Source organism: Perognathus longimembris, chromosome 1 (assembly GCF_023159225.1).
Source record: "Perognathus longimembris pacificus isolate PPM17 chromosome 1, ASM2315922v1, whole genome shotgun sequence".
In the NCBI taxonomy this organism is placed as follows: Eukaryota; Metazoa; Chordata; class Mammalia; order Rodentia; family Heteromyidae; genus Perognathus; species Perognathus longimembris.
Window position 1 is genome coordinate 157,931,721 of NC_063161.1, and position 15,511 is coordinate 157,947,231.

The 15,511-nt window shown below is 49.5% G+C and overlaps 1 protein-coding gene across 1 annotated transcript in view; it reads left to right on the top strand.

Annotated features, from left to right (window-relative positions):
• The first annotated feature begins 3,895 nt into the window (after positions 1 to 3,895).
• The window catches only part of Fubp3 (far upstream element binding protein 3), a 47,260-nt gene continuing 35,644 nt past the window's right edge, over positions 3,896 to 15,511 (top strand). The window contains exon 1 of the mRNA XM_048345047.1: positions 3,896 to 4,048. Within this exon, the coding sequence (XP_048201004.1) occupies positions 3,965 to 4,048 (84 nt within the window). The 5' untranslated portion in view covers positions 3,896 to 3,964. The remainder of the gene's footprint in view (positions 4,049 to 15,511) is intronic.

Here is a 15,511-nt window from a genome sequence, read left to right on the forward strand (position 1 = left end):
AAACAAAAGGGTGGGGGGGCGAGGCTGGGAAGGTAGTGGTAGAGAGCTCGCCTCGCATGCATGAAGCCCTGGGTTCCATTCCTCAGCACCACGTACATAGAAAAAAGTGGAAGTGGCGCTGTGGCTCAAGTGGTAGAGTGCTAGCCTTGAGCAAAAAGAAGCCAGGGGCAGTGCTCAGGCCCTGAGTCCCAAGCCCTAGGACAAATAAACAAGCAAACAAATTAATTAATTCATTTTTAAAAAAACAATAAAACCCAACCAATGGGATGCAGGGCACTGGTGGCTCACGCCTGTAATCCAAGCTACTCAGAAGGCTGAGATCTGGGCTGGGGATACGGCCTAGTGGCAAGAGTGCTTACCTCGTATACATGAGGCCCTGGGTTCAATTCCCCAGCACCACATATACAGAAAATGGCCAGAAGTGGCGCTGTGGCTCAAGTGGTAGAGTGCTAGCCTTGAGCAAAAAGAAGCCAGGGACAGTGCTCAGGCCCTGAGTCCAAGGCCCAGCACTGGCCAAAAAATAAAAATAAAAATAATAAATAAGGCTGAGATCTGGGATCGTGGTTTCAAGCCAGCCCTAGGCTGATGCAATCCAAGAGACCTTTATCTCTACTCAACCACCAAAAAGCTGGAAGTGGAGGTGTGGTACGAATAGTAGCACTCCAGCCTCGAGTGAAAAATCCAAGCAAGAGTATGAGGCTTTGAGCTCAATCACTTGCAAAAAGAAAAGAAAGCAATAACAAGGTAAACTCTCAAGTGTTGGTGAGAAGTTGCCTCTTCTAGAGGCAAGCACCATCTTGCTCCAAGAGAAAAACCAGGTCACCTGGGGTGAGCCAGGGACTAGACTTTTCAGGTTTGTTTGGTTTTGTGTTTTTTTTTTAACTAGTTCTGGGCTTGAACTCAGGGCCTAGGTACTGTCCCTAAGCTTTATTGCTCAAGAGCAGCACTCTGTCACTTGAGCCACAATTCTACCTTTGACTTTTTGGGGGTTCATGGAAGATAAGAATCCCATGGACTTCCCTGCCCAGGCTAGCTTTGAATCACGATCCTTAGAATCCAGCCTCTTGAGTAGCTAGAGTTACAGATATGAGCTCCCGGCACAAGACTGGACTTCTAGCTAGAAGTGGGGCCCTGCGGACTGGGCTGCTCAGAAAAGCCTATGTTTATTTATTCACATGTGAAACAAAACTGAGCATCTAGTCTCCCCCCCACACACACCCTGTGGAACAGAATGTATGGAGCACTTTGGTGGCAGGCCTGACCCAGGCAGCAACACCTCCACTCCCAGAACTTCCATCTGGCCCCTGAGACCAAAGGCCCCGGGGGTCCTCCCGTGGTCTCATCGGGAGAGCCTGGTGTGGGGGGAAGACAGGCAGAGGTGGCACAAAGCCCCTCCTGGAAGGTGGCCTTGGTCTACTTCTTACTTTCCTGACCCTAAACCCACATGGGAATCACTGCAGAGCTCAGGAGGGGCTGGGGGGAGACACACGTGTCCCAGAGGCATGGATGGACTGACAGGCTGAATGTCTTGCAAATGTCACAAAGCAACTCCAGCCCGCGCCCAGTCTCCTCTCTTTCCGGGGCTTTGGCATTGTCCCCAGAGGAATCCAAAGCAGGCTTGGGATGCTTAGGGGAAAGCGTTCAAGCTCTGACGACTGAGCTGTCAGTCCCTGTCCAAACCAGCTCAGTAGCTGCTCTCAAGGGCTGCCTGCGGGCTTTCTTCCTCTGCTTGCCTTGGGGAGCCCTGCTGGGTCCAGAGGGGCAGGCCAGAAACAGCAGGGAATCAATGCCCCTGAAGGTGGATCCTAGGCAGGAAGAAGAGCCACTCTGAGCCGTGTTCTACACAATCAGAAGCTCCCCAGAAAAACTGAGGCCTAATTGTTCCTATTCCAGCTGTTATTACTGCAAAACAAACCTCCCTAAAACTTAACATCACAAGCAACCATTTGCAACACCCACAGATTTGAGGATCACAAAGGATGACAGGGCTGAGAGTGGTGGAGGCCAAGGCAGGAGGAGTGAGGCCAGCTGGGTTACAGAGTGAGACCTTGTCTTAAGAAGGGAGGGAGGAGGGAGGGAGGGAGGGAGGGAGGAGAAGGAAACGGGGAAGGGAAAGGACGATGGAAAGAGATAAGAGAAGTAAAGGGAAGCAAAGGAAGGGAAGGGGGAAGCGAGGAGGATGAAAGAGGAGAGGAGGGAGGGGAGGGAAGAAAAGGGAAGGGAGAGGGAAGGAAGAGGGAGGAGAGGGAGGAAAGGGAAAGGAAAGGAAGTTCAAGGGCCCACTGGGAAATGCTTGGCTGGACCCCTGATGTGTGAGGCACCAGTTAGGAATACTCTAGTCTGGAGTGCCTCCAAGGCCTAGCAACAGGAGTCATCCTGAGGCTAGACTGAAATACTAATACTAAGCTACAAGAACCCATGTCCCTGAGGTTCATCCCAGCTGGGCAGCTATCTGTAGCATTTAACTATGGCCCGCTCAAGTTGCTTGGGCTTCCTTACTGTATGTCAGCCTTAGGTGGCCACACTCTCAACCTGGCCTCCAGGAATCCCAGATGGTCCAGAACACTGTCAGGGGCCCTAGAAGGCTGCTTTGTCACAGTCACGTCTGCTTTCTGTGCTGCCTGAAGCAGTCTCAACACAGGTACTACATACTAGTCTCTAATACTAGCCCCAGTTTCTGGGACTCTCAGCAACTACCAACCGTGTAAGTCCCTAACTTTCCTAACCTCTAATTCTTTACCTGTAAATGATGCTGATGTCTAGGTGCTAGTGGCTCATCCATAGCTACTCAGGATGTTAGGACCTGAGGATCAAGGTCCAAAGCTGGAAGTAGGGCTGTGGCTCAAGTGGTAGAGCACCAGCCTTGAGTGGAAAAGCTGAGGGAGAGCCCCAGGACCTGAGTTCAAGCTCCAGTACCACCACAAAAACAGTGACAACATAGTTGCACATAAAATCCAGTTCCTCGGCATCAAAGGAATTAGAAATATCATCAAGGCAATGGAGTTTGTCTAAAACTGGACAGCCCAACTTGGAGTGGTCATTAATGAGATGTCTGTTCAAGCCACTAAGTCTTCCCACTTGGTTTTATTGGGGGGGGGGGTTGTTGTTTGCTTGTTATAAGAAGATCCAGCCCCAAGGCTCAGGTGTATCTAAGCATTAAGATTCCAGGCCTGGCTTTGAAACACCCACATCCAGTCACCAACCATCAGGCATTTACAAACTGTTTAAACATTCCAAGTGGTGCTCTGGCAATAAAGGGTTTTGACTCAGCAGGCAAGGAAGCAACGATGGTCCTGTGGTATTTCCTGCTTCCCCCCCAGCCCCCAATTTCCAGAGTCCATAAAAGAATGTGTAAGTGGACACCAGGCTGGCTTTCCAGCCAGAGCCTCCTTCCTGAGGGTGTCACCAGGCCACCCCATCCGGGAAGTGCTGTCACCCACCCCCGAGGGAACCCACCACCCGAACTCGGGCCCGGGATGCCCGGTACGCCGGGGGGGGGGGGGGGGGACAACCGGCATCATTGCCAGGCTCTCGGCCCCAATGCTCCAGACCAGTGCTATTTCAGCAGGAGATGACGCCAAGGCCCGGACTTGTGGGAAAGCCAGGTCCCGCTCGCTCGCAGAGACTCCCCAAAAGGCCAACAGCCCAGGGGGCCCCCAGACCCGACCCTCCTGGGAAGGGCGGGGCCGCGACCGGAGCCGCTTGATGGACGGCGCTCAGGGCCCGCCCCTTCGGGCCGCGGCCCCGCCCACACTTCCGGCGGAGCGGAGACCACGTGTTCTGACCCGCCTCTCAGACTCCGCTCTACTCGTCCACGGCGGGCCGCCTCTTCCGCCGGAAGTGGGACGGCTTTCCCTTTCCGGCTACGGGTCCCGGAGCGGAGCGAGAGGCCGGACCGGGGAGACCAGCGGCGGCGGCGGTGGCGGCGGCGGCGTCGGCGGGGGTGGCGGCGGCGGGGGTGGTAATGGCGGAGCTGGTGCAGGGGCAGAGCGCTCCCGTGGGCATGAAGGCCGAGGGCTTCGTGGACGCCCTGCACCGGGTCCGGCAGGTACGGCGCGGCCAGCTGGCGGGAGCACGCGAGGCCGAGGCGGGGCCCGGCGGGGCGGAGTGGGTCGGGCCTGGGGGCGGGAGGCGGCCCGGAGCCGACGCTTCGCCCGCGTCCAGCTGTTCCGGGGCTCCTGCCGCCGGGCGCTGCGGCGGGGAGAGGCGCCGCCGCTGCGAGGCCCAACCCCGCCTGCCGGGTGGGTGGTCCAGGTGCTCGGAGCCGCGGGGAGAGGGAGGGTCTGCCCGGAGGGCCTCGCCCGGGGCGCCTCCCGGCCGCCGGGGCCTCTGGGCTTCCAGAGGGCAGGGGCTGGGGTGCCGCCGTCTCCTGCCCAGTTAGTAGCAGCAAGCTTGCTAAGACTTGGAAAACATCATTCGGATTTCCTACGTTTCCAGAGTGGAGTAGGAAAGGGGGGGGTGGGGAAAGTCCTGGAAGGATATTATACTTCCTCGGAAACTTTTTTGGAGGGAGGAAGATGTGAAGTGGGTAGTACCCAAAAGGTAGCAATTCCCTTAACAGCAACGATTTTCCTCTACTGGAGTGCCAGAGGACTTCGTTCCCGCAGTGAAACTTTACCATCAGACAATGCCATGTATTTTGTTAATGCGGGCTTTGGAGAAAATTCACGCTTGCCCGAACAACGAATATGGGGCCTACCCAAAAGTACTCCCCGGCTTAGGACAGAGCTTGACCTTGTATCACGACTAAAAGTTACAGTAACAAGTCAGCGCTAACATCTTGTGGAGTGTCTTGCCTCCGACATCTCTGCTCATGTTTCTGTAAGTGTGCTGATGCCTTAAAAGTTGGGCTGTAACTAACGGCTGCTTGCTCCCTCACAGAAAGCCACAGGAATGGTTTTATTAGAGGAAGGCCTCCAACTCAGGCACTTGAAGATGTGATCTTGCCACCTTCTTTTCAGTATTCCGAGAGAAAGAACCCTTGCTTTTTCTCCCAGATACTGACGTTTCTGTTCATACTAAGTTCCTTTAGACATTACACTGGCTCCCGGAACTTTGCAAACATGTAGTCCCACCTAAAGCTTCATCTGATGAGTGTTATTTGACAGCCAATGCAGTCGTGAGTATACACCCGTGGTAATGGTTGAGTTGTGTCACCCACCTGTCTTCCCCCACTGCACTGGCTGGTGTGGTATTGCATTCTCTGCTACTGTGCAGGGTCCTGACTTGCTTCTCACTGGCTACTATTATTTGTTGGCTTTCACTCTATACTGATGTTTGACCATCATCTTGTTGGCTTTCAGTGTCCAGGAAGAATTATATTCCCTGCCTTAAAGGGCTCAGAACCCCAGCATGCAGAAGACCTGTAGTTGAACATTAAATGAATTCTGACCCATTGAAAAGACTTACTGCTTGTCATGTTTTTGGACAGCCTACTTTAGAGGGAGGCCCTCTTTTTTGTGTGTGCCAGTATTGGGGCTCGAACTCGGCTTGGGCAGTGTCCTTTGGCTTTTTCACTCAAGGCTGGTGTTCTACCACTAGAGCCACACTCCTACTTCCTTATTTTTGCTGGTTAATTGAAGAGTCTCAGCCTTTTCTGTCCTGACTAGCACTGTGATCCTCAGGTTTTAACCCCTTGAGTAGCTAGGATTACAGGTATGAGGCTTTAAACTTCTATTCTTAGCCTGCTGAAGAGGGAGACTCTACTTTTGTTGTTGTTTGGTGCTGGTACTGGGGCTCCTGGGGCTTGAACTCAGGGCCTGGCATTCTTGTTTGGCTTTTGGTTCATGACTGGTGCTCTACCACATCTAGTGTTTTGCTGTTTCATTGCTGCTGAGCCTCACACACATTTCTGCCCAAGCCTGGCTTTTTGAACTTCAGTCTTTAGCTCTTAGCATCCTGAGTAGCTAGGATTACCGGTGTGAGCCACTGGCTCCCAGTAAGACCCCCTGTTAAGTGCTGACCTAGTGGGGATTGTTAAAGCCATGGTGTTTACTATACTACTAGCAAGGAAAAACTTCAGTAGAGTTGTGCCCAGCTCTGAAACGCACCATTGACTGAAGCAGGACTGCCCCATTGGAGACCGGACTGTAAGCATGTTCCTTCTGTGTTAGTAAAGTCTTCTCTTTTTTTGCCCCCCTGGTCAAGGGGCTGAACTCAAGGTTGAGGCACTATCCCTGAGCCTCTTTGTGCTTAAGGCTAGCGCTCTACCAATTGAGTGATAGCGCCACTACCAGCATGTTCCTTCCGAGTATCAGCAGTTGGAGGTCTACTCTTCACCAAGGATTTGGTGGCTATTAAAAAACTAAAGAAAAAGCAGGTTTCTGGGTAATCTTACATTTATTCCATAGCTTTGTTTTGGGCAAGGATGGAATGTTAGAAATTGAATTGTATAGCTACAGTAAAGCATACCTCAGTGGGGCTGGGGATATGGCCTAGTGGCAAGTGCGCTTGCCTTGTATACATGAAGCCCTCGGTTCGATTCCTCAGCACCACATATACAGAAAATGGCCAGAAGTGGCGCTGCGGCTCAAGTGGCAGAGTGCTAGCCTTGAGCAAAAAGAAGCCAGGGACAGTGCTCAGGCCCTGAGTCCAAGGCCCAAGACTGGCAAAAAAAAAAAAAAAGCATACCTCAGAAGAGCTCTTACTTAGACATCTGGATGGTCACGGTTCTCCATTGTATATGTAGCATGTCAAAAGATGTGATTTACCTCTGGTAAATGGAAATAAGACAGTTTATTTCTTTAAGTGATTGCAGTGCTTTCTCCCTCTTAGTTCCATATAAATACCAGCAAGTAAGGCCTTCAGTTTCTCAGAGCTGTGCTAGTTTTCTAGCAAGTCACGATGTGGACCCTGTTGGGATTTGGATCAGCATTTCCGGTAGTCTTCTTATGTGGATCCAGCCCCTCAACCACTGAGCGCCCTTTTGGCATCTTGAAGCCTCCTTGTATATCTTTTGGAATCTTTCTAACAGTGAACTGGTAGTTGTTGTTAGTTTATTCCCACATGGACTCTGCAGATCAAAAGGAAATCTCGGAAGATGTCATGTGAAAATTTAAAAAGGTTACCTGGTAATGGGAGGTCCGTTGAATTAATGGTTGGCACAGATGGGTACTTCCATCCTGAAAGGTAGTACAAATGTGATCTGACTCAGTCCCCAAACTGCTAGGTACTAAAATGACATGGCAGCTAGGAGCCAGGGGCTTAGACTTATGATCCTAGTTACTCAGGAGACTGAGACCTGGAGGATTGAAATCCAAAGCCATTTCAGGCAGACAAGTCTGCAAGACTCCATCTCCAGTTAATTAGCAAAATGCCAGACTGGAGGTGTGGCTTCAGTGGTAGAGTGCCAGCTGTGAGGAGAACAGCGCGTGTGCACACACACAGTATTTCCAGAAAATCCTCCAGTAATGTAGCATCAGTCCTCAGGTGCACATTACAGGGTCCTGTGACACCTGTGTGCCCAGCAGCCCTCCACAGCTGGGCAAGCTGGCTGCCCATCATCGCCTGGAGATGCCAGTGTTCAAGGCTTGAAAGTTTCTGTTCAATGTAGTGGTGGTGGTGAGTTTTGTGTTGTTTTCTTTTAGACATTTCTGATATATAACACAAACTCAAGATTTTCCTCCCTCAGCCTTTCTAGGGCTGGGGTTACAGACATGCACTGCCACGCCCATCTCCTGGTTGAATCTGGACCTCCTCAATGCCTCTGCATTGCCTAACTCGAGAGTATTTTACTTGTAAAATGGAGGCTATGTGGGCCTGTGGAGTTGGGCCTTGCAGTGGCCTTGTGCCAAACAAATGTCAGGAGCCACTGTAAAGTCAATAGAAAACCTTTTGATAGGTTTTGAGATAGGAACCCCATCTTTAGTGATGCCTTTCGTTTGGGGAAGTGTTGATTGCTGTGTGACAGTCCTCCAGAAAATATCTCCTTTGCTATTGGTTCCCACTTGGAGCCTAAGCAGTAGGTCGTTTGAAACATATACCATATGCCTTGGGTTTATGTGGCACTTGAGTGCATTAAGATGGTGACTTTTTTTTATTGAAGCACTGGATTTTCTTTAAGAGAGCAATGTCTACTGCTAGAAACTAAGTGTACAGTATACTTATTAGGTATTCTTTGAGAGGCTAATCCTTTGTTCACTTCATATAGCTTTTGTGGTACTGGGGTTTAAAATAAGGACTTTGTGCTAACATTGGCAAGCGCTCTTACCCTTGAGACATGCCTCCAGCCCTGTTTTGTGCTGGTTATTGTTATTATTTTTGCCAGTTCTGCGGTTTGAGACTCAGGGCCTTCCACTTGGTTGGCTCACTTGTTCGGCTTACTTGCTCACCGCCTTTTGCTGGTTATTTTGGAAATGGAGTCTCACAGACTTTTCTGCCTCGACTAGGACTTTTCTGCTAGGAGTGTAGGCATGAGCTACCGCTACCTGGCTTGCTAGAGTCTTTAACTATGCCAATACAAGCCTGGGCCTCTCTGCCTATGTCAGGCTTCTTGTGGCCGGGATGCAGGCACGTGCCACCACATCCAGCTCTGTGGAGGAGGAGTCTTGTGAACTGCTCGGCTCAGCCTGGCCTCGGAACTGCAGTCCTCCCCATCTCAGCTTTCTAAGTAGCTGGGATTATAGATGTGTGCTACTGGCACCCTGAAGCTAAGAGATGTGTTTTTGACTCACAGCAAAGCTCAGTGTACTGAGTGTTACAGAGGTTGAAAACGGATGTGCCACCGATGTCTTGTACATGTCCAGAAGTTAAAGTCAGTCACGTCAGCATTTTACAGGGAACTAACTTCAGTCTGTACACTGCCTTCATTGTGGCTCTCTGAAACGCTTGAGGGAAGCCAGTGTCCGTAGGAAATCTACTGCCGTTTCTGTAGCTTTCCTTTAAGGTATCCCAGTAGGGTACCCTGCAGAGAATACTTTAAAAAAGAGCTACCGTACTCAAAAACTAGTGGAAGGGGTTTGGTGTGCCATCCACTACCCTGTTTGGCCCATGTGTTCCTGGGAGCGCTGAGCTTCCTGTGTGGTACTGAACAGTAGGTAGTGAAAGAAGTGCATTCCACCCTATATACCTTCAGGCTTTTCTCACTTTCAGCCGAAATTGTTTATACTAAAACCTGATAGCTAACATGTATTGTCAAAGTTGATTCCCGAACCACAAATCTCAAACTAGCAGCCCCTGAGCTGAAAACCTAGTAAGCCAGGGCTTCTCTGGGTATTTAGGAGCCTTTATGCCTTAACTCCTCTTAGGGTGGAAGTTACGTGGTGTAAACACACTGACAACTGGGACAGAATCACCAGCATTTCTGTGGTTTTTTTTTTCTTTTCTTTTCTTTATTTGCTAGTCCTGGGCCTTGGACTCAGGGCCTGAGCAGTGTCCCTGGCTTCTTATTGCTCAAGGCTAGCACTCTACCTCTTGAGCCACAGCACTGCTTATGGCTTTTTTCTGCTTATGTGGTGCTGAGGACTCGAACCCAGGGCTTCGTGCATGCTAGGCAAGCACTCTACCGCTAAGCCACCTTCACAGCCGTCTGTGGGAGTCTTGAACTCACTTTTTATCCCAACACCAGATAGAAACAAATCACTTGCGAGACTGGCCTGTGTTAGGGGAAATGGTGATAAGCTTCAGGCCACTTGCCATTGTCCTGGCGAGAGGCTGGGCCCGGGCAGAGATGGAGCAGACGTGTTTGTAGTTGCTTATCTCCTCATAATAACCATGTTAGATACAGGGTTATAATTCTCATTTCGTATTTGCAGATAGCCACAGGGAGGTAAAACCGTTTTCTCAGGAGGACACATGAGTGGCCACTGCTGTATATGTAGTAGTAGTTGTTGGACCTGTGCTTTCCGCACTGTGCAGTTAGCCGGCTAGTTTTCCAGCTCAGCGAGGTGAGGTTCTGCAGGTGGGGGCCTCCACCATCCTCAGACCCACGTGGAGCTGCAGCCGCTCCTTGGGCATCTTGCCTCCAGATTTTCTGTATCCACTTAAAATTCAGCAGATAGCTTTTGAATGAGCAAGCATTTTGCTAAGAAGCATCGGGGAAGGTGTTCTTCAATTTTACAAGAACGTGAACCCTTCTGGGATTCGTGGAAACTGAACCTCTCTGCAGAAATATTTACATTTTAGGAAGAGCTTCCAGTTAAAAACTTGTACCCCAGGGGCCTGAAGATGACTGTGGTGGCCCACTCCCAGGGGTGAGGGGGGTGATCACCCTTTAACCAGGGCTCCTTCAAGAGGCTATGCTGTTGAGAGGAAGATGAGGTTGGGGGAAAAGCTGAAAACTGACATCTTACTGCACTGTAATGGAATTTCTGGCTTTGTTAATGCCGGTAAATAGGGCGGGATCAGCCAGGGCCCCATCTCTGATGGTAACAATAGCTACCATTCACGGAGCCCTGTTGTACAGATGCCAGGCAAGGACTCTTAGACATGTTCACCCATTTGATGGTCACAGAGTTCTCAGGGATGGTAGTCAGGAGACCACGCTTACTAAGTGGAGAGACTAAGTGCAGTGTAATCCTAGCTTCTCAAGAGGCTGAGATCTGAGGAGCATGGTTCAAAGCCAGCCCAGGCAAGAAAGCCTCTGAGATGCTTGCCTCCAATGACCCACCAAAAAAAGCTGGAAATGGTGCAGTGGCTCAAGTGGTAGAGTGCTAGCCTTGAGCAAAAAACAAAAACAAAAAAAGCTAAGGGACGGTGCCCAGGCCCTGAATTCAAACACCAGAACTGGCACCAAAAGAACAAAAAAAAAAGGAAGAGGATAGACTGTACCCAGACTGAGAGTTCGTGTTCTGGTTCTGCTACTTAGTAACAGAGAGACTTTGGACAAATTATCTAATCTTTTTTTTTTTTTTATGATTTTGATATGCAGCCCAAGTCTCGCACTGGTGATTCTCTAGCCCCAGCCTCCTGAGTGCTAGGATTATAGGCTCACAACCTGATTGCTTTAACTTTTCTTCTTTTTTTTTTTTTTTTTTTTGCCAGTCCTGGTGCTTGAACTCAGGGCCTGAGCACTGCCCCTGGCTTCTTTTTGCTCAAGGCTAGCATTCTTAGCTTTTAAGCCACATCGCCACTTCTGGCTTTTTCTATATATGTAGGGCTGGGGAATCAAACCCAGGGCTTCATGTATGCTAGGCAAGCACTCTACCACTAAGCCACATTCCCAGCTCTTAACTTTTCTTTTTTATAGTGCTGGAATTTGAACTCAAGACCTTGGGCTTGCCAGGCAAGTGCTCTAACATGTATACCTCCAGCCCTTATTTTAACATTTTTTTCCTGTTGGTCCTGGGGCCTGAACTCCAGGCCCGGCGTTGTCCCTGAGCTCTTTTGCTCAAGGCCAGTGCTCTACTGCTTTGAGCCACACACAGCACCACTTTATTTGAACTTCTTGATGCCCCAGTTTTGTCTTCTGTGTAATGGAAATCCATAGTGGTAGTAATTTATAAAACAATAGCTAGCTAGGTGTGGTTTACTTGCCTTATTCTGCACTAGTGACAGAGGCAGGAAGATCTGGAGTTCACGGCCAGTCTAACACACATAGTGATTTTTTTTTTTTGTTTGTTTGTTTTGGCCAGTCCTGGGGCTTGGACTCAGGGCCTGAGCCCTGTCCCTGGCTTCTTTTTGCTCAAGGCTAGCACTCTGCCACTTGAGCCACAGCGCCACTTCTGGCTGTTTTCTGTATATGTGGTGCTGGGGAATTGAACCCAGGGCCTCATGTATATGAGGCAAGCACTCTTACCACTAGGCCGTATCCCCAGCCCAGTGATTTTGTTTTGTTTTGTTTTTGTTGCCAGTCCTGGGGCATGGACTCAGGGCCTGAGCACTGTCCTTCGCTTCTTTTTGCTCAAGGCTAGCACTCTGCCACTTAAACTACTTGTGGCTTTTTCTGTATATGTGGTGCTGAGGAATCGAACCCAGGGCTTCATGTATATGAGGCGAGCACTTTACCACTAGGCCATATTCCCAGCCCCCACACATAGTGATTTATCTCAAAAGAAAAGAAAAAAGAAAACCTCTTGAATCCCAACGACTCTGGAGATTCATGACTTGAGGCTAGCCTGGCAAAAAGTTAGAAGAGTCCATCTCAACAAACAGGTGGGGCCTAGGGATTCATCTGTGTGGTCCCAGCTCTAAGAGAGGCCATACATCGGAGGATCACTCTACACAGAAAATAACTAATAGAAAACGAGCTGAGGGCATTGCTCAAGGGGTAGAGTGCGTGGAGGCACTGAGTTCAAGCCCCAGTACTACCAACCCAAACCAAAGAAAGCTACTATTAGGAGGGTGGGTTGTGACTACTGAGAGGGACCGTACAGGGTAGGCTTCCCAGCAGCGGGTAGTACTTTTTTTCTTGGTGCTTGGAATTGACCCTGAGTACTTCAAATGCTAAGCACTTGCTCTGTTCCTGAGCTTTGCCCCAGCCCAGTGTAGTTTCTTGTCTGAATGCTAGGTGCATAGAGATTTTAGTGTGTGCAAGTTCAATGGGTTCATGCCCTTTGGTGTATTACTGTTCCATTTCAGAAAGAGGTTCCTTCCTTTGTGCCTGGTCTGGGTGCTTTACGCTTGTTGTCCAGCATATCTGTGATTAGGCCTATACTGGCTCCAAATCCCACAGTAATGTGAATGGTAGCTGCTTCATGAGGTTACTAAGGGGGCAATGAGCACCGGCAGGTACTAAGGGAGTGGGCCACACAACACAGCTGATGTCCTCCTGTCCCTTACCTGCTAGGGAGTAGGTGCAGAACTAGCCTGTCCTTGCCTGCAGTGGCTCCGGACCTATCTTTTGGGCTAGTGCTTGTCTGGTCGCTCACTGGGCATTAAGACCCTGGCCACAGAGTTCCCTCCTGCCATGGGGAGCAGAGAATACTGCAGTCCGACCTGGATTTTCTCCCGGGCGGGTCCTCTGCAGTGGCTGCAGGGAGCAGCTTGCAGGGGGGTCAGCGGGGCTCCCGCTCCCAGAGTGGGTCTGAAGCTTAGCGACACGGGCGTGGTCATAGTATATGGACGGCTCTCTTCCAGGCACTTGGGTGGCTTTGCCTATTTCTGTTGAGTAGAAAGTTCTGAGAAGGATGAAGCGTGGTAATGCTCACAGCTCAGCATTTGGGTTATGAGGTGGACTCTTGTGATCGTGTAACTGGCCAAGAGAGAACTCTTTCTTTTTTTCTTCTTGAAAGTGTACTAAGAAAAGTTGGTTGCCATGTTTCCTAACTTGCATGATTTATCTGCCACCTTTCAGGTTTTTGCCATATCTGTGAGCCCTCAATGTGCTTTTAAATTGAGACTTATTTAATATATCATTAAAGGAAAATACACTTTGCTGTGCATAGAAGCTAAGTGAGAACAGTGTATGTATGTCTAAGTTTAAAAACATGAGTGCAGCCAGGCACCAGAGGCTCATGCCTGCAATCCTAGCTGCTTAGGAGCCCGATCTCAGGGCTGTGATAGGAAGCCAGCCAGGGAAGGAAAGTCCTTGAGACTTTTCAGTGCCCAGGGACTGAGTTCAAGCACTAGTGCTGGTAACAAAAAAGGAAACACATTACATGCAACCCATCTGGGAACCAGTGGCTTACATCTGTCATCCAAGCTACTCAGGAGGCTGAGATCCATCTCACTAGACTCCAAAATAGCCAGCAAAAAGTAGGGTAGGAGGCATGTTTCAAGCATCAGCTGAGCAAGCCAGCCAAGCAGACAGGCCCAGAATTCAAATGTCCAGTAGTAGAACAAGTGGTCCGTGCATTTTTCCCAGAAGCACTGATGGCCTTTGGAAAACACTGGTTTGGTCTGCCCTGCATTTTACAGGTGGAAACACCAAGGAACAAGGCCCTAGAGGTCTTAGTCAAGGTCATACATTGGAAGAGCTAGCTAGCAAATCAGGACTTGTGACTGCTGGTGCAGTATTGCCATCCCTTGATTTTTGCTAATTATTGTCTGTGGAGGCTAGATTCTTTGATGCTGATCTACTTTTACACACCGGAACTGGGGTTTGAACTCAGGGACTTGCACTCTCACTTGGCTTTTTCATTCATGGTTGGTGCTCTACTGCTTGAGCCACAGTTCCACTTCCAGCTTTTTGCTGGTTAGAAAGAATCTCACAGACTTTTCTGTCTGGGTTGGCCTTGAACCTCAATCCTCAGGTCTCAGCCTCTTGAGTAGCTAGGGTTATAGGCGTGAGCCACCACAGCCTGGCCAGTTTTTCTTAATTGAGGGTCATGGTGAGGAATAGGCACGGTAGCATTTTTAGAGTGCAGAATATAGCGCCTGCCCTGTATCAAGGACGACTCCACCAAACGAATTTTGTGTGTGCGTGTGCTGTTTCTGAGGCTTGAACTCAGGGCATGGATGCTGTCCCTGAGCTGCTTTTTGCTCAAGACTAGCGCTCTACCTCTTGAACTACAGCACCATTTCTGCCCTTTTCTGAGTAGTTTACTGGAGATGAGAGTCCCATGGACTTTTCTGCCTGGGCTACCTTTGAACTGGGCAAACTGGGATCCTCAGATCTCAGCCTCCTGAGTTGCTTGGGGTAGAGGCGTGAGCCACCAGCACCTGGCATATTCCCATTGTTTTATTAGACATTTGAAGCCATTCCTTGTAATAAGGTGGTATTTGTGTAAAGGAGTGCATCTTTATGTTACAATACATAATGTATATGATACGGTGTAAATGTAATATATTGTAATGTTGAATTCATATCTAATATTTATGTAGTCAAGTTTAGTCTACTGACTTCAGAGCTGTACTTTCTCTGTTATTTTTTGAAATAGTCTTATAATAATGAAGCCCATGCTGTCCTTGAACTTTCAGTTCTCCTGCCTCAGCCTTCCAAGTGCTGGGAATGCAAGCATGTACCACTATACTCTTCTCAGGCTGTACTTTTTGACCATTCGACAACTGCTCTCAGTGGAAGTTGCCCAAAATGTAGATAATTAAACATTTAACAAATGTGAGCTGGGTGCTTGCTCGTGGCTCTTCATATAATCCTAGCTCCTCAGGAGGTTGAGATAAACTGAATAGAGCTTCAAAACCAGCCTAGGCAGGAAAGCCCTTGCTCCATGGCCAAAATAACCAAAAATAAGGCGGGAGCTGTAATTCAAGTGATGGAGCATTAATGCAGCAAGCAAGCTAGTGAATGAGAGGCTCTGTGTTTAATCCCCAGTACAGGCAAAGTAAAGAACAAATCTGACTGCCTGTTTTTAGAAGGGTACTTGACGTAATCTAAATCAGGAACAGGAAACTGTTCCTGCTTTGGAGGGAGAAATGGCATTGCAGACATGAGCAGAACTGTCCGGTTATAAGGCAGGCTGGGGGATTGGATAGAAGAAGGGAGGGAGTTTGGAAGGCAGGTGGGAGTAGAGGTCCACACCTTGTGTGTAGAGCCACTTAGCAGTTGCAGATGTTAGGTCTCCGTGGGGTACAGGGCTTTCCCAGTCCACTCGCCCTTCCAGCTGAGTGAGTCCTCAGAGCCGCGCAGCCCCCCCTCCACAAGCCTGTGCCAGGTATGTGGAACACGAGAGCGGAA